Below are 19,132 nucleotides of genomic sequence, written 5' to 3'. Positions count from 1 at the left end.
CCTGCTGTTTGTTTTCCAAATGGAAGTGAGATTTCTGTATCAGTGTCTGTAGGCCCGTACATGGTGCAGATGTGGTTATGAGGCTGTGCGAGACATCACCTTTGTTTCTTCTTACCTATGGTCGAAGTCTGAATTCTTATAGTTTTTTGTTATCTTCTACAGTTTGTTACTGTTAGTATAGTTTGTCTCACCCTTGCCCGTTTGGGGCCTGGTCTCTGGGGGATTATGCCCCATGTTCTGTGGTTCAAGAACTGTGCTTTGCCTTTGCTCGTTCTCAGTGAGCAACGAGCACCACCTTGCTTTTACTGTCTCAGGGAAGCCCATCTTGCCGTGAGATTTGCAGGTCCTTCCCACCGCGGAGTTGAGGCTTGTCTGCTCTGTTTCAGTAAGTTCCTCATGGAGGAGGTTCTCCAGCTGTATGCACCGTTTGATCCGGGACCATCGTTAATGGGCAGCAAGCAGTCTGGTACAGACCTGCCTCCTGTGCTCCCATGCCCAAACAGGCAGAATCAGGTACACCTCTACCCCGATATAATGAGATCTGATATAACACGAATTGGGATATAACGCGGTAAATCATTTCCCCTCCCTCGCAGGCTTGCGCAAGCCTGGGAGGGAGCGGGGAGAAGCGGAGCGGTGGCGTGCTCAGGAGAGGAGGTGGGGCGTATGTGAGCTGGGGCGGGGGGCGTGGGGAGGGCTGCAGCAAGTAACCAGGGGGGTTCAGAGGAATCGCTCCGTGCCCCAGCTCCACTCTGCTACTCCCTCCCTCCCAGGCTTGCTGCGCCAAACAGCTGATTTGCGGCAAGCCTTGGAGGGAGGCGGGAGGAGAAGCGGAGTGGCAGCGGTGCACTTAGGGGAGGAGGTGGGGCGGGACGGGGAGCTGCTGGTGGGTGCTCCAGCCCTGGAGTTGGCGCCTACGGCAGAAACGTGTCTGGCTCTGACATTCTGGCCAGGGGGTTGGATAAGGGGCAGAGGGTCTCGGGGCGGGGGGGGGGAGCAGGGGGAGTTGGATGGGTTGAGGGTTCTAAGGGGTCAGGCAGAGGTCGGGAAGTTGGTGGGGGTCAGAAAGGGGGCGGGGCCAGGCTGTTTGGGGAGGCACAGCCTTCCCTACCCCCCCTCCATAGCAGGTTCGATATAACATGGTTTCACCTATAACGCAGTAAGATATTTTTTGGCTCCTGAGGTCCGCGTTATATCGGGGTAGAGGTGTACTTGGCCCCCAGTAAGGGTGGACTTTGTCTTCTCTCACCCGCCCCTCCTTCATTGGTGATACACATGGCAAATGAACACTTGAGACAGCACACACATGGCTCTGCCCCTCCACACAGGGCAGCTAAATGCCTGGATCTTCTGGGCCAGAAGGTCTTCTCTTCCATAGCATTTTAGTTTTACATTGCTAACTATCAGGCTCTGCTGGCAAAGTATGCCTTTACCAACTGTGCCAAGCTAGTAGAGTTCCTGGATGACTTGCCACCAGACAAACGGCAACACTTCCAGGCCCTGGTACAAGAAGGTTGCCTGACGGCCAAGGTGACCCTCCAGGTTTCAGTCAAAGCAGCGGACATGTCCTCCTGCTCCCTCACCACCAGAGGTAGTCATGCACCGGGAGTTGTGGCTACAGTTCTCCAGCTTCCCATGGGAGGTCCAAGACCTCCCCTTCAACCAGGACAAGCTGTTCTTGTATAGGACTGCTGAGTCCCTTCACTCCCTGAAGGACTTGAGGGCGATGCTTCAATGTCTTGAGAGATACTCCCCAGCAGAGGCAGCAATGACAACCCTCGGGACCCCGGTCCTTTGCGCCGTACCAGACCCCTTGCCCTGCTATCAGGACGCCCCCACAAAAGCACACAAGTCCCAGCGGCCTCAGCCACTGCCACAGCCACCTCTTCCTCCTTGCCTCAACAACCACCTCAGGCACAGTTTTGACACATGCATCGGTAGCTGCAAGCCCCCCACGTCACCACCCTCGGCCCCCTCTGTCACATTTGGGGCCATCTTGCCCTTTTTGCCCACAACTGGGGCAAGCTTACCACGAACCGTTGGGTGCTGGAGATTGTGTGGCACCATTACTCTCAAGTTTCTTACCTTCCTGCTGCACCTGCCCCCCGGACTCGTACAGGGGATCTCTCCCATCACGCCCTCCTGCAATGCGAGGCGCACACCTTCCTAGCCAAGGGTGGATGGAACAGGTAGTCAATCCCTTTGTTGGCAAGGAGTTCTACCTTCTGTACTTTCTTATCCTGAAGAAGGGCGGAGGGCTCGCCCTCATCCTCGATCTCCCCCTTCTCAACACCTCTATCAACAAGACCAAGTTCCATATGGTGATGCTCGCCTTGATCTTTCCCTCCCTTTTCCAGGGAGTCTGGTTCACAGCTCTCAATATGAAATATCAACATCTGCCCAGTCCACTGCAAATTTCTTTATTCCATGTGGGCGCCAACCACTAGCAGTCAGAGTTCTCCCCTTCAGCATCATAACGGCCCATCATAACGGCCCGGTATTCACAAAGGTATTCACAGTCATGGCAGGACAACTATGATGTCTGGGGTACTCCATGTTCCCATATCTGAATGACTGTCTTCTTGTCGCGTCCTCCCATGCCAAACTTACATCTGCGATTCATGCTCTTTGCTCTCTCCTCACTATGCTTGGCGTTTATATCAACGAGAGGACAAGTGCTGATTTCTTAACGCAGATGATCCACTTTATCGGTGCCCGCCACATTTCCATGGTGGCTCGTGGCTTTCTCCTGGTGGACTGCTTCGCTGCGCTGACGGCTGTGGTGGAGGACCTACACCGCAGCCCCTGCACCATGGTGTGCCGCTGCCTCCTCGGGCACATGACGGCCTGCACCTATGGAATGCTGCATGCCTGCTTGCACATGCACTGCCTCCAGATGTGGCTCCTGTCAGTTGTCCAGCCCCATAACGCCCTGCTGGATAGCCCACTGCTTGTCCCATGGTCGGTTTGGCTTCCCCCATAGGGTGGCCCAACCCTTCCAAGGTGCTCATTAGCACTCCCTTCACTGCCCTGTCACGACTATCCCCCTGACCACAGATGCCTCCCTCGCCGGTTGGGGCTTTCATCTGTGCTCACACACCACCCAGGGGGTTTGGACGCAGCATGAGGCCTGCATACACATCAATGTACTGGAGCTCCGACCAGTCCGCTTGGCCTGTCTGTCCTGGCCTCCCACCCGTGCCGCTCATGTTCAGCTCCTCTCCGACAATACCATGGCTGGCAGTGGCCTACATCAACAGGCAAGGGGGCACCAAATCCCTGTCACTCTGTACGGAATCCATCTGCCTCCAGAACCGGTGTATCCACCACTATGTCGTGCTCCGTGCGGCCTACCTCCTGGGCATGCAGAACTCCCTGGCCATTGTGGTCAGCCAGCATTGGTACATCAGTCACAAGGGGGAACTCCATGACCCCTCTCTCCACTCCCTCTGCCATACCAGGGACATATCTCGGTGGGACCTTTTTTGCATGTGCAACAACCACAAGTTCCCCCTGTGCTGTTCACTGGGGGCCATAGAGCCTGGCTCCCAAGGCAATGCTCTCCTCCTGCCTTGCTGCAGCAAACTCCTGCCTTCCATCCCCATTCATCTCCTTCCCCGGGTCCTACAGAAGATCTGACAAGACCCCAGGCCACGATTATCCTAATCGCCCCATTCTGGGCCAGTCAGTTTTGGTTTCTGGATCTCCTAAGATACTATGCCTGCTCCCAGACCTCCTCACGCAGGATCAGGGCAGTGTCTGCCACCCCAACCCTGGCCTTCTTCATCTCACAGCCTGGTTTTTGGATGGGACTCAGGAATAGACAAAGTCTGTTTGACACCGGTGTGACTCATCCTTACGCACCGTAGGCAGACCTCCACCAGAGCGTCCTACAAGGTTTCACCCCCTGGGCTCGGCACCATCGCCTTCCCCTTGACACCATCTCCACCCCTGCCATCCTGGACTAGCCCCACACCTCTTCATGCGGACAGATCCGGGGGCCAAGCCTCTCCTCCCAGCACATCTCGAAGTGGGTCTCAGCATGCATCCGAGAATGCTATGTGCTAACACCACGCAACCTGGCTGGATTACGGCACACTCAACATGGTTGCAAGTGGCCACCTCCACCTCCCTGGCTGATGTATCGTGGCATTCTGTGCACACTTTTCACCACCCACTATGCCATAGCCTGAGAGTGGCAGCTGATACAGCTGTGAGTTGCGCCGTCCTCCAGACTGTAATACCCCTTGCATTCTCGCACCCCCCTCTGCAATGATCATTGCTTGCTACTCACACGCACTTATAATACATATAGGGCCCATCACTCGAAGAAGAAGAAGAAGAGGAGGAGGTTACTTACCTGTAACTGGAGGTTCTTTGAGATCTGTGGTCACTATTTGTATTCCAATACCCGCCCTCCATCCCCTCTGCTATGGTCATCAGTAAGAGGATGACTGGGGGAGTGTCATCCTGCGCAGCCTCATATAACCTCACCTGCACCACGAGGCTACGTGTGGTGCATGTGTGAGTTGATGAGCACTGCTACAGAAATCTTCTGACTGAGTGCATGGTGTGCCTGTGCACTTGCGTTTGGAATACAAATAGGGAGCACACATCTAGAAGAACTTCCAGTTATAGGGAAGCAATTTCCTCTTTTCCATTACTCTTACAATTAATCATCAATGCTAATGACAACATTGATGTAAAAATTCACCATACACACTTCACACAAACCTTGACTCTGGCAAGCACAAGCTTACAAACTTTCAGTTTCTCACTAATATATTTAATTTTTAAACTCTAAAGTATTTTATCATGGATATTCCTAACCTGGCATTTTTCTGTATTCTCAGTTAGGAATTCAGCAGGGCAATGAGAGTTAATTAGGAAGTCAGGTTGTCCAGAGACTTCAGTGAGCAGAGCAACTCTTTAAGGTACTGGGAACTAAGAGTGTAGGCATTTCCCTTATTTAGCTCCTTAAAGTCTTGAGGGAGAAGAATGGAACTGGCTCACGGATGAACCAGTTCAGCATCAATGCAGTTGCTTTAGCATGTAGGGTTTTCAGCAAATAAAGCTACATATATAAAGCTTTGCATGGCAGACTTGTTGGCAATCATTCATTCCATACCAATGCACTTTCCCAAACATTTTATTTGAAATCTATTCTTTCCTGAATTGTCCAATGTTCAGTTTTGTTTGGGCATCTACAAAAGTCGTTGGTCATAGGCTGCAAAGAGTTAACTTTTCGGGAGAAAATGCTGAAGTTCTTAGATCAGGAAAAGAAGGTCAGTTTTGATTAGTTTGTGTCCTTGTTCTAGAGTTTAAGTCTCAGGGGAAAAAATAGTCTGTGGAAGCACATAAGGTCAGCATAGCTTGTTGCTATTGAGTTGGTGGCTGTTGGATAAAAATAAAGCTTAGAAAGAAACTCTCCTTGCAACCCCAACAAAGTTACAACTGTTGTCTTCCATACGGTATGTATTATAGTCCACAGTCACACCGATTTTTCTCCAACCAGCAGCACTGCCTTAGTTGCTAATGAGACTGGCTTACCTCCAAATTTAAGTGAGCTATATGTGCCCGTAAAACTTTTCTTTATGCCTGTATAAGAACTTACTATGTTTTCCCTTGTAATGAACTCCATTTATCTGGCATGCACAGGCACGTGTAGTGGTGCATGCGTTACTTCAAGATTGAAGAAGAAAATGTGATCTTGTACTGGATGAGCACATGCAGCATGACCTTCCATAGCTGTGCATTTTACAGATAGAGAGAACTCTGTGTAAAATTGTGCTTTACATATAGAGTGGAATTTTCAAAAGGTTGTAATTTATTTAAACAAAATCCGTTTTCATTCTACTCGGTGCTTTATGAGCATTGGCCAAGTCTGAAGTTTTTTGGTTTTTTAGGAGTAATGGTTATTTTTTGCTGCTTTTCCTTACTGAAAGTTTCTCCAGTTGCTGAAGAATGACATTCCTCAGAGACATTCAAGAACTACTACCTTTTTTCAAAATGGCTGCCATTTCCTGCAATGGGATTTGGGCCACAGGTGCCCTCTGTTGATAAATAGGCTCTCTTTTGAGTTGGCTACCAAATGGGAGTGAAGCCTTCAGGGAGGTTAATTCTCATTGGAAGCCACGATTGGTGATGGCGAAGCCAGAAGAGGGCATCCTAATTCATGGCTCTCAATCCCATTGAGAACATAGGGAGATGGCAGCCATTTTGAAAGACAGCAGTTCTTTGTGAACTTCTCTGAAGAAAGTTTATGAAGAATGACCAAAAAAAAAAATTAATTGTTAAGACTTCTTCAAATGTAGCCAATGCACACAACTTCAGTGAGTTTTAACATATGGGAAGTCTGAATTTTCATTGTTTCCATTAATAACATTCAGAACAAAAAATGGTCTGACAGAAATTTAGCATCCCGTAAAACCCATCTTAAATTATTTTTTAACTCCTAAACTAATAGGTTTGCTTGTGAATTCTCAGAAGACCCATTCTGTGCTCAAAAAAGTGGTGCCAAAAGTTTGAGGAGGATACTTGGTACTCTTCGTACGTAAGAGGCCGAATTCCTATTTTAAATGCAAAACTCAATTCAGCCTTCACCATAGAACCATGGCTACCTCTGCCAAAACACTGTTTTTTCCTTCTATGCTTCTGGGTGAGGGGAACCAGCATTTTGGGTCTTTTCAGAAGGCAGATGCTGCATCCCCTTGGGGGTAGAGCCTTACACCACACCGTGGGTGACCCCTTTGTTCTCCTTCTCCCAAGGTCATTGCCGTAGCAGAAGTCATGCACTCAGCTCTGAGGACTAGAGAAACTCTCATGTTGCTATGCAGCGGTGCCTCTCCTCTCTTCTCTCAGCAAGGGGTGCTGTTGAGCCACACACTGAACTCTTGGGGAGGAGCACATGGCATTGATCTTGTTAGTCTTTCTTGCTGTCTGCTCTGGTTGGCACCTTGTTTTGAAACATATCTTTCTTTCTAAATTTGAGTCCCTCTTTTCATTACCCAATTCTTGACCAAGTTACTGACAGTGTCCCCTATTTTTCTTTCTTGCCGTGGTTGATCTTGCATGATTTAATTTGCTGGTGACATTTTGCAGTTTCCATCAGTGAAGAATAGTCCTTATTCTGCTCCTATCTCTTCTTTTCATTCTATTGCAGTTCAGGAAACACCAGATATTGTCTCCAGAATAACCCAGTATATAGCCGGGGCAAACTGTGCACACCAGTTGCCTATTGCAGAAGCAATGTTGACGTACAAACAGAAAAGGTACGTTATTTCAGTAATGGTTTCCAAAATGTCAGGAAGTCCACGGAGGATGGGGGAAACACCACTTCATTCTCTTGTTACACACAAATATAGCTGGCCACCTCAAAACTGTCTGAGAAACAACCTGTAAGAGTTGCACATTCAAATCAAGAACTCTTTCAAGGAACAGTCCCTGGCACCGTGAGTGTCATCAGCTAGATAGCAGATGACAAATCTAGAACAACCAGAAATTTGCCTTACTTTCTTCAGCGCAGTTGATATACCTGAAGAGCAAAGAAGCCTGGGAGAAACCTGTATACCTGCTTGGTCTCCAGATGCAAAGGAATTCAGATATCTGTCTTTGCTTACAGTGCCAGTGTCTGAATGTTTTGTGAGGGGGACCGCTCAGACCTCAGAGCATGAACTCTGCCTAGCCCTCGACCAGGGTGTCTCTGAGGGGTCCTGGCCTCTGCCTCCTTAAGAATTGCTGCAAAAGCCTGGGTAGAGAATACTGCCTCAGCGCCCATCTGACAGGTGGGGGAAGGAGCTGCTCCTCTCCTTGGCAGCTACAGCATTACTGGGGTCCCAGTCAGAACGGCTGGAGATCACCATGGTTTACTTCAGCTTTGGCATGGATATGGGGCTTGTGAGATGTGGGTTGAGAGGAGAGTACGGGAGTCAGCAAACAGGATAGGAGCAAAGCGGGAGCGGGGCAGAAGCAACTATGCCCAAGTATGGCAGTGAGGATGGGGGACCTATGGGAGTGAGGCCCAATGTGTTGGCATAGGAGTTTTCTTATCTGTTTAAGACGAAGTAATCCAATATTAGCAAGATTGAGTTCTTGTATTTCCTGATTCCTTCAGTTCTCAAGGTAGCTTTAACTCACCTGCGTTACTTTTTCAATTAGTGACAAAAATCGCAAATATAGCGTATATGCCACATGGGTGAGGTAAAGCTGAGTTTAATGATACTTCCTAAATTGGTGCAGAACTTGTGACTTTAATGGTACACTGGTACCATGGTAGTTCCTTTGCATTCAATTTTTATAGGAGTAGAAGCTAAATTTACAAGCAGTAATTACTCGTTATTTTTCTTTCCTCTTTGAAAGTTGGGAGCATATTTGTTTGCAATCCTTTAGTTGCTCCCCATTTCTTTCTGGAAGTAACTGAAGTGGTTCAATGAAATCCTTAGTTCACTCCCATAGCCCCCTCAACTAGATATCTCCAGACCTGCCGATATAGTAAATATTTGAATACTCTAACCTGCTTGTCTCATTAGCTGTATTTTAATGTCTCCCTTACTTCTTGCCCAAACTTTCTTCTGTAATATTAACCTAATAACACTTTAGCCATTTGGTTGCTTAGCCATTGTAGCACCATGGTAGATTGTCTCACTCCTGATTTATGAATGAAACTGCATTCTCTCCACAAATAGCAGGAGAAAATTCTAAATCTTTTTACTACAGCATTAACTTGTTCTAATATTGCTGCCTTTGTCTTTCCTGCATGCTTTAACTGTTGTATTCTTGTTTGGTTCCCCCTTGACTTCTCCATTTCTAGTACCAGTTCCTGTTTATAATGAGCACTCCTATTTAACCAGTTTACTCACTTTGACTTTCTGCCATGCCCAGGTTGGCTGATCTAAGAATCAAGTTTGCAAGTGGTACTTTGTTGAAAACATTCTGACATCTAGCTAGACATCACATGTGTTTCTGTGGTCAACAGCCTGTCTGACCTCCTTACTAGGAGGATAATTCTGTCTGAGATCAGCTGTTCAGATTTCTTTAAAGTGTGCTGGTTTCTATTTACACCCATGTCTATCCACCCCATTCCATCAAGCTATCTTTTATGATAGATTCGGGCAGTTCACGCAAGCCTGTAACAGATCATAGTTACCTTACTCCACCTTTTCCCTTTTTAAAGATAGGCTTGGCATCATACCCTTCAGGTCCTCTTGGTGCACTGTGCCTGAAGCCATGCAGAGGTTGCTTGGTCTGTCTGGGGCTACCTTGAAGTGAAATAATGAAGAATTTTATTTGGTTCCTCAACCATTGCCACAGGCCCTCACTCCCTGGTATCTTCCTCACTTCCTGGCTAAAATGTGAGGTCATTAGAGTTTCTGGAATCTATTTATGGCTCTGTTCAAACAATTTCTGCTTTCAGCCAAGTACCACATAGGGAATTAGAGAGGTTAGAGAAGCAATTTATCACATGGAGTGATGGGAAATTATCTCCCACCTCTGGTTTCCTTCAGAAACTGTGCTCACTGATGGCAGTGACTTGGAGGAATTATTTTTTAAAGTAACATATACAAGTAGGGCTCCATTAGCACTACCCAAACGAATGTATTGCTTTCTATCATAAGTATAATAACGTGTTCATTTTTTCCTTTGGTTGCTTTCTGAAAAGGAAAAAGAGCTTTCATTTTGATTTTACCATAAGGTATCCATTGTTTAGGTTCCCTTCCCCATTCTGTACCTTCTATACTTTTCCTGGGCTGGTCTTTTATGTCTTGTTTAACAGCTCCTGCAGGTCTGGGTTGCTTAACTTGTGCTTCAGATTAAATTCTGTTTGTTCCTTTTCATACTCCTGCCTCTGATGGCAGAATGCACTGTTCCAAGGACCACAGAGCCAATTGTTTGGGGAACCGAAATGCAGGTTTCACAGAAAATAAATTTAAGAATAGAAATGTTATCCAGAAAATAAAGAAGTTTGGCCAGTGTCACTTGAGGGCATGAGAATGTGAAAGTGAAACTAGCCAGTCTTGGTTCCTACTGTCAAAGCTGAGTTAAGCAAATGATGTTAATAGGTAACATGTATGTAGAAGTGATTTAGAATTGTGAAGTATTTTGGTTTTAATATATCAGTACAGGTAAGGTTATTATAAACGTGGCTTTTATGTTGATCATGTGCCTTTTATCTTCTAGTCACAGCTATTAGGGCGTTTACTGTGGTATATAAAGAATCCACACTAAACCAAGGTTTTAAGTGTCACCATTAGTGTAATTTTAAAGAATGTTCTTTGCTCCCAACAATGGCACCAAGTGTACCCCCTAGGTGTACGTCTATACTAAGAGAAAAGCTCTGTGACACAGCCGTGACTGACCCAGGCCAGCTGACTTGGGTTGCGGAGCTAAAGGTTGCTGAGCCTGAGCTCTGGGACCATCCACCATTGCAGCGTCCCTGAGCTCAGACTCCAGCCTGAGCCTGGATGTCTGCCAAGCAGTTTTTCAGCCCGTCAGCCCAAGTCTGCTGATATGGGCCAGACACAGGTTTTTTATCTCTGTGTATACGTACCCTGAGACTACAGGTTTTGGAACCTCTTCAGCTGGAGTAGAAGCATGTGGGTCTTTCAAGATTACAGGCCAGGGCTGTTCCCTTCCCAATAACAAGTTGAAAGAAGAGAAATGTAGCTCCTGGAATGGAAGCCTCCATAAGTTCAGGCTAGCTTTTGCATATTCTTCAATCTAAGACAAGGTTGTGGGGCGGGCAAACAAGAATGTAGCAAGAGTAGCAGGAGGCATTCGGTTCTCTAACCTTAGTTGGTGTCTGTGGTCTGACAGATGCTGCATTCTGCCCCAGTTCTGAACTGTCCAGTGACCTCTGTTCAGTGTTCCAGTCACAAGGCCTTGTAGAGCTCTCAATCTCCCTACTGAGCTGAGGGAAACAACTTCTTCGAAGCTACTCATCCTTTGTGAGGGTCTGTGCTGGAGGAAGCAGCTCTATTCTACAAGCTCATTGAAAATTGCTTTTTAGAAACACTTTAAAAATCTTCCCAGTATCCTGGCACTTGCTCTGTTAAACAAGCTCTAGTGATTTGAGGACACCAAAACCAGAGAGAGAAACCAGTCTCCAGAACCTAGCCATATGTAATGAACTGCTTTATATAACTTGTTTGCTGCCAGTTCCTAACTTAACTGACTTCTGCTCTCCTTCCCACCCAACCCGCCCCGCCACCCCTCACCACTTGTTCTGTTTGTCATGGCAAGACTGAAGCATGTACTGCCTGTGATAGACTGCATATTGTCTGAAAGCTTTGCCCCGTTTCTTTGGAGCATCCGCTGACTTTCCCAAAATACAGAGACTTGGGGAGAGGAAGGGGTTTAGGGAGAAAATGATTTGCTGTATTTTGTCTCTTCTGGGTGATGTACTCTCTGTGGTGGGTGGGTGTGGTGGTGGTAGGGTTGGGAGGAGGAGAAATGCTTTAGTTATGGAATAGCTGAAGACTGCTGCAGTCCAGATGAGATTAAATGGTATCAATGGGAAGGGTCATTTACTTACCATGTACTTAGTCATCTTTCACGTAATGCTGATGACCAGGTCTCATACAGTTAGACTACACCCAAAATGTGGGTCAAGGGAGCTACACTGCTCAGGGCTGTGAAAAATTTCACTCTGTATAATGTAGCTAGGTCACCCAAACCCCATTAGAAGAACTATTCCATCAGCCTCGCTACTGCCTTGTGAGGGGGTGGATTTACATCAGAGATGGAAAAACCATTCCAGGGCTGTAGTAAGTGTCTATATGACCAGCACTACTGGCGCATAGCTGTGTTGCTGGAGCACCTTCTGGTGTAGACATACCCTGTTCTCTAGAAGGAAACACTCTATTGTACAGAATTTTTGTAGGCTTTAGTTGTCATAATTGGAACACTTTGTCTGCCAGTGGTAACTCACAATAGTTGTCCAGCCAGGTCATCGAGCATTCACCGGCAGTGGACAACAAAGTTAGTGTTGCCCATGGTAATTCTGAAGCCTTGGGGCTTCTGGATCTCATTTGCATGAATCTAGGCTGCAGCTTGGCTTTGGAAATGAAAGCACTGCTCACTTGTATTGGGGAATCTGTCATTTACTGCCTCTTTAAAAATGTAGAGTACATTTGTGATCTGTAAACAAATTCTCTCCCGCTCTCATATTGCAAACTGAATGGCTCCAGTTGTCATCCCATGCATTAAAAAAAGCACACTGGGTAGAAGGGTACTCAATGCTTTTTTTGCCTCTGTCTTCATGAACAAGGTTAGTTCCCTACTGCATTGGGCAGCACAGTACGGGGAGGAGGTGACCAACCCTATGTGGAGAAAGAAGTGGTTCGGGACTATTTAGAAAAGCTGAACGAGCACAAGTCCATGGGGTCAGATGCGCTGCATCCGAGAGTGCTAAAGGAGTTGGCGGATGAGATTGCAGAGCCATTTGCCATTATCTTTGAAAACTCATGGCGATCGGGGGAAGTCCCAGACGACTGGAAAAAGGCTAATGTAGTGCCCATCTTTAAAAAAGGGAAGGAGGAGGATCCGGGGAACTACAGGCCAATCAGCCTCACCTCAGTCCCTGGAAGAAAAAGGGAGCAGGTCCTCAAGGAATCAATTCTGAAGCACTTAGAGAAGAGGAAAGTGATCAGGAACAGTCAGCATGGATTCACCAAGGGCAAGTCATGCCTGACTAATTTAATTGCCTTCTATGACGAGATAACTGGCTCTGTGGATGAGGAGAAAGCAGTGGACGTGTTATTCCTTGACTTTAGCAAAGCTTTTGACACGGTCTCCCACGGTATTCTTGCCAGCAAGTTAAAGAAGTATGGGCTGGATGAATGGACTATAAGGTGGATAGAAAGCTGGCTAGATGGTTGGGCTCAGTGGGTAGTGATCAATGGCTACATGTCTAGTTGGCAGCCGGTATCAAGCGGAGCGTCCCAAGGGTCAGTCCTGGGGCCGGTTTTGTTCAATATCTTTGTTAATGATCTGGAGGATGGCGTGAACTGCACCCTCAGCAAGTTTGCAGATGACACTAAACTGGGTGGAGTGCTAGATACGCTGGAGGGTCGGGATAGGATACAGAGGGACCTAGACAAATTAGAGGATTGGGCCAAAAGGAATCTGATGAGGTTCAACAAGGACAAGTGCAGAGTCCTGCACTTAGGACGGAAGAATCCCATGCACCGCTACAGACTAGGGACCGAGTGGCTAGGCAGCAGTGCTGCAGAAAAGGATCTAGGGGTTACAGTGGACGAGAAGCTGGATATGAGTCAACAGTGTGCCCTTGTTGCCAAGAAGGCCAATGGTATTTTGGGCTGTATAAGTAGGGGCATTGCCAGCAGATCGAGGGACGTGATCATTCCCCTCTATTTGACATTGGTGAGGCCTCATCTGGAGTACTGTGTCCGGTTTTGGGCCTCACACTACAAGAAGGATGTGAAAAAATTGGAAAACATCCAGTGGAGGGCAACAAAAATTATTAGGGGACTGGAACACATGACTTATGAGGAGAGGCTGAGGGATCTGGGATTGTTTAGTCTGCGGAAGAGAAGAATGAGGGGGGATTTGATAGCTGCTTTCAACTACCTGAAAGGGGGTTCCAAAGAGGATGGATCTAGACTGTTCTCAGTGGTAGCAGATGACAGAACAAGGAATAATGGTCTCAAGTTGCAGTGGGGGAGGTTTAGGTTAGATATTAGGAAAAACTTTTTTACTAGGAAGGTGGTGAAGCACTGGAATGCGTTACCTAGGGAGGTGGTGGAATCTCCTTCCTTTGAGGTTTTTAAGGTCAGACTTGGCTGGGGTGATTTAGTTGGGGATCGGTCCTGCTTTGAGCAGAGGGTTGAACTAGATGACCTCCTGAGGTCCCTTCCAACCCTGATATTCTATGATTCTTTGAAGGGTGAGCAGAGAATATGCCAGAAGAGTGGCACGACCTGTGCCGTGCCCTGCACCCTCCCCTCTCACTCCCTAGCCATGCTCTTCTGGGCACGTTGGTAGTTGCTTGTGGTGTGGTAGCAGCCATTCCCCATGTCTGACAAAGGAGAAAGGGAGGTGTTTGAAATACTGTGAAGTCAGCTACCTCGACAGCAAGAAGTGGAAGTAACACTGGTACGGGCCTGCTGCTTTTGATGAGGTCCCCCTTACTGGTCACCAGTGAGCTGATTGGCTGCAGGCCAGTGGGTCAGTGCAGCATATTGCTGACTCTGGTCAGAGAAGGTTGGTGGAGTATAGGACTGCTGTGGCCTAGAAAGCTGCCTCCAGTTCAGTAGGTGTTAGTGACACCAGCAGCATTGTACCAGTGCCAGGCCTATCCACTGGAGGTGGCTCTACTGACCTGGCTGCTGCAAGGCAAGACCCCATGCCTTCTTTGCACCATGGTAGTTAATGCTGCCGGAGCGCGTCACATGCCAGTGAGCACTGAGCAGCACAGGATGTCTAAAAGATATTTTCCCTCGCCACGGGACACACTGCCCCAGGGCCTGGCACCCAACACTGTCTCTTCCAAAGCACAGGCTCTGAAGCTGCCAGATGGTATGCTGGAATCTAGGGGGGAGCCTGCAATGGAAGTTTTGTTCAAACCCCCGCCACCCCACCCCCCGGAACCATGCCTCTTTTTGGCTCAGCCATGCCCACCTGTTGTGGTTGGCATTGGTGAGAACCTGTGGCGGCACTTGAGGAAAACATGACAGCATTTCCTCTTTGGGGCACTCTGAGGGAATAATTTGATGCATTTTGTGCCCTTGACCTCTCTGAACTGTGCAGCAGGGGGTAAATGGGGCTGAAATGTAATGTTTTACTACATTCTGTTGTATTGTCATGATCGCCAATAGCTGCGTTCCAGGAAAAGTTACTGGTTTTGCAAGGGCTTATGGTCACTCTAATAAGAATTTTACATCTTTCGGGAGACCAAGAGCACTCAAATATGGTGTGCTACTGTGGCAGAGATGGAGCCTATAGCATGGCTTAGGTCAGATGGTAGGGAATGCCATGGATTCTCCAGTGAGTAACCTGGAACCCAGTGAGTAACCTGGAACCCAGCTCCATTGCTGCATTATCGGAGATGGCGATGAAACGAGGGCAAACAGATGGCTAGATCTGTGAATGACTTGAAAAGTGCCTCAGACACGAGAGGACCCAGAGTGCCCATGCATGTGACATGGCCCAGGAGTATCACGAACGCTGAAAATGGTCCGAAGTTGCGGAGAAAGACTGACACGCTTCCCACCCACAGGGAGAAATCAAATTTGGAAGTGAATCTTCCAAAGAGTCTAAATGACTTTTGGCCATTTCATCCATTTATTCCACAATGCAAGTTGATGAAATCAAAACCAGTATTTTTGTGACTGTCATCTGCAGTAAATTAGCAGCAAGCACTGATGCCCTCATCCCTAAGGATGAGAATTCTGGGGTGTGGAGTGACTGCCCTGCATGATGCTGCTGTTGGCACTTGGCCTTCAACCAGTGTAATGGGCCACAGAGACCTCCCCTGGCGGGACAGAACTGCCACCCCTTTCTCCTGCTGACCATATGGGGGCATGGCTGGAACCGAGAGCCTGGTTTTGGACCTCCGACTGTAAAATCAAGCCCCCTCGATACATTCGGTGTCACGGTCTGTATTAAAGTTCCATTTATAGTGTATAAAGAGTTAATAGGTGTTTTATTAAAAGTCTAACAATTGACTAACCAACCTTAAGTACTTGTCCGGCACCTATCACTGTAATAGGTTAGTGCCTCACAATCTTAATGCCTTTAACCTTCCCGTCCCCGTGACTAGAAAAGTGGTGTTATCCCGCTCTGCAGGTCAACCGGTTACTTAAACTCAAACACCTTCTGCTGATTTGATTGCCCTCTGTAGCATACTCCTCATGTCTGTAACAGCCTTAGAACACCCGTTAATTGTTTATTCACCCTCTATAAATGGAAGCTTAATATACAGTGACCACATTTTGCAAGATCAGGGCAGCTGTTTAATTTCTTCACTATCATATTTAAAATCCCTGTAGTTCTAGGTTACCCTTCTTGACTTACTATTTCATCAAAACCTTTTCTAGTGCAGACTAGGCCTTCGTTGGGCTTGTTTAGCCAGGTGAAGCAGCCCTGATCCCCTGTTCCTTCATTTTCTTTTGGACAAAGGCTGGCTTGTAAGGCTTATTCCCCACTGATTGTTTGGGGAAGGGAGGGAGATCAGCAGCCCCCAATTCCAGCTCCTGCCAGTCTCATCCAACCTCAAGAACCAAAAGTTAAATACAAGAGATGTATCAGATGAAGGAGCCTGGGACTGATTTTCAAAGCCACTTTAAAAAAAAAAATCACACCATAGAATTGCTTGTTCTGATATCTAATCTGGTATGTGTTGTGTCAAATACTTCAGTACTTCCTAGCAGTCCTGATTACTGGTACGTTACAAGGTTGGGCATTCAGTCATCTCTCCCGATAGAATAAATTATTATTTTAACAAGGACTTCAAGAAGGGAATTTTACTTTCATCCACTTTTTCCTAATCCATTTTCATCATTTTAAAAAAAAAATTGCCTTTTTTCCCAGTGTAACAGTTGGCTAACTGGTAAGGCTTTCTGTGGCACACATTGTTTCCGAGCGCCACTTGTATGTATGTCCATCCATCCTGCTGGTGTTTCTCTATTAAAATAATTAATAGACATAAAAATAAGCAAACTTCTGTATGGCCCAAAAGAACAATATTTAAAGAAGAGCGCATTCTTCCAAACTAAGTGATTTTGGGTTAATGCTTCTAACTGAAATCTGTTCAGTTGTCATTTTAAGAAGCATTAATTAACTGTCAAGAGCAGTAGTTAAGAAATGAACCATTACTTGCCATTTAAAATGGGCAAATTATTATTTTAGAATCAAAGACATCTCGGCTTTCCCTGGAAGGCATCTGCTCTGGTACTAGCATTTGTCCTCAGAAGAACTGAGCAAGTGTGCTGCTGCAACAGCGTTTGGTTTGGGTTTTTTAGTGTTTAAAGAGAACTGGAATAGCAGCAAGAGTAAGAAGCATGATACTCTGGTACTTTCATCATCCCGCTGAGTGACCAGGCAGTGTGAGGCTGTCAGATGAGGACAGCACTTATCTACTGTAGCTGAGGAAGGAAAGGACTGAGATTCCATTGCTGTTTTATCTCAACAGCTCTACGACTTCCATAGTCCATTAGAGATTTCTCAGTAGCACTTCCCAGTTTCTCTGCTGCGTACTCTAGCAGGTTTTGTTCAGGGAAGTTTCTAGAGGTTTAATGGCAAGGGCTAGCACTGGAGTTAAAAGGGTGTGATGGAAAGCCTAGATAAAGGACACGAGCGTCTGTATAATTAGTTCTTGCTCAGCGTGGCTGAAGCATGAAGAAAACAGCTGGGTCGGGAAGTGAGCGGAGCCTTGGTTCCACCCCAACACTCCTACCAGCTGAGCCAGTGCAAGGGTAAAAAGAGCTATGGTAAAACACCCCCTGCCCCTGAAGCAGGGCTGGAGCTGTGCCTGAGTCACTCATCCCTCAGCTGCGTGCCACCCCTTACACAGGGCTGGGAGGAAGCTGTCTAGCCAGTCCGACTTGTGCAGTTGTCAGCATTTTTCATGTTTCCGCACCTTTTCAGAGGACCTGCTGCAGAGAGCACCACAGGGCGGCTTGTTTCTTTTGATGGACTCCATGTCTTGAGTGTTTGAGCCGCGCTCTGCAGTAGTCCAGGCTACAGCAAATGCCTTTCTTGACGGAGTGCAAAGCTCCCAGCATTCAAAAATCACGAGATTTAAAACTCTCCCACCTGCTTTCTTCAACTTCAGATTCAGCCTCAGACGTGCACGCGCACACTTCAGGCCTCTCCAGTGGCTGCTTGGAGAGTGACTCCCCTTGCCCTCTCCTGACCTCTGCCATTCTGTCCCCATCCCTGCACCTCTCATCGTGTCCCTCCATGGTGCCCTGGAGCAGTGGTCCCCAACCTTTCTTGTGGGAATAGCATACTGCTATTCCCAGAAGACTATGGCAGGCGCCGGACACCCCGCCGCCGAAATGCCGCCGCAGAGAAGTGGCAGCGGGAAGAAGCGTCGCTGCTGAAATGCCGCCGAGAAACGGTAACAGTAATTCCGGCAACAGGGTGTCCTGCGGGCTCACAAAAATGCCCCGGCGGGCACCATGGCGCCTGCGGGCACCGCATTGGGGACCCCTTCCCTAGAGCTTTTTTCCCACCAAGCACCTTCCCTTCCCCCTCTCCTACCCATCACTTCTCCCTCTTGTCTCCCTGCCTCCCACGTGTGCCTCCTGCTCTTCCTCCTTCCTCTGTGCCACCACAGCGCCACGGATTTCTTCTCTCCCCTCCTCCATGTTTCTGAATTCTGGGCAGGACTGATATACCACCTCCTTCAAAGTGTAAGTCGTGTCATCGCTGCACTTGGGGCTGTACGTGGGACATCTTATCTGTGTCCCATTACACTGTCTGGGTGAGCCACCTGCCTCTCCTCCCAGCCCTCCTGAAGTCACTATTTCCAGTTCGCTTCCTAAACATCAGTGATCTCCCAAGAGCATTCTGTTCCAGCTCTGGGTCTGGGCTTTGTTTGCGTTGTGTCTCACTCAGGGTGTAAGCTCCTTGTGGCAGTGTTACCTGTTTTTGTGCATGTGTGTGTCTGGTGCCACACAAGTAAGGTGTCATGGCTTGTTAACCCATAGCAGGCTGACTGCTTTAGTGATTCTGGGATTTGCAAGGTATGCTACTCGACTGCAAAGTGGGACTCGTGAAGGCAGTGTGTTCCGAGAGCTTCAGTTATTAGTAAGTAACCTGCAGGTCTCTGTATTGCTGGTGATGTATGTTGTGGCACGGGTTCATTTCTTTGCAGTAGGAAGTCATGTGTATGAGTATAGCTACTGCCATGTCATTAAAGCATGTTTCTCTCTCCAAAAAAACAGCAAGGGAGTGGGGGGGGGGGCTTCCTCTTTTATTTTAAGAAGATTTCTGAGGAGGTGCAATACTCCCCAGCCGGTGTGGGCTCTCGGAGTATTGTCAGAGAGACACTGAGAGAAGAAATAGAATTGGCGCTTGCACATTTTCAGTTCCTGCTGCATGCTTGATTGAAACAGTAACATGAATTTTTTTCTCAGCATTGAAAGAACTTCTTATTAATCACTCTCTC

At 47.5% G+C, this 19,132-nt stretch overlaps 1 protein-coding gene across 17 annotated transcripts in view; it reads left to right on the top strand.

Moving 5' to 3' along the window:
* The window catches only part of PACS2 (phosphofurin acidic cluster sorting protein 2), a 211,015-nt gene that overhangs the window by 127,885 nt on the left and 63,998 nt on the right, over nucleotides 1-19,132 (top strand). For all 17 annotated transcript variants that reach the window (XR_005226407.2, XM_037906252.2, XM_043552553.1 and 14 more), the window contains one exon: nucleotides 7,163-7,271. Coding sequence is in view for 16 of the 17 variants with exons in the window: in XM_037906252.2 (XP_037762180.1) it covers nucleotides 7,163-7,271 (109 nt within the window). In the remaining variant the exon portion in view is untranslated. The remainder of the gene's footprint in view (nucleotides 1-7,162; nucleotides 7,272-19,132) is intronic.

The sequence above is a fragment of the Chelonia mydas genome, chromosome 8, assembly GCF_015237465.2.
Source record: "Chelonia mydas isolate rCheMyd1 chromosome 8, rCheMyd1.pri.v2, whole genome shotgun sequence".
Lineage (NCBI taxonomy): Eukaryota > Metazoa > Chordata > Testudines > Cheloniidae > Chelonia > Chelonia mydas.
This window is presented reverse-complemented; position numbering and strand designations above follow the sequence as displayed.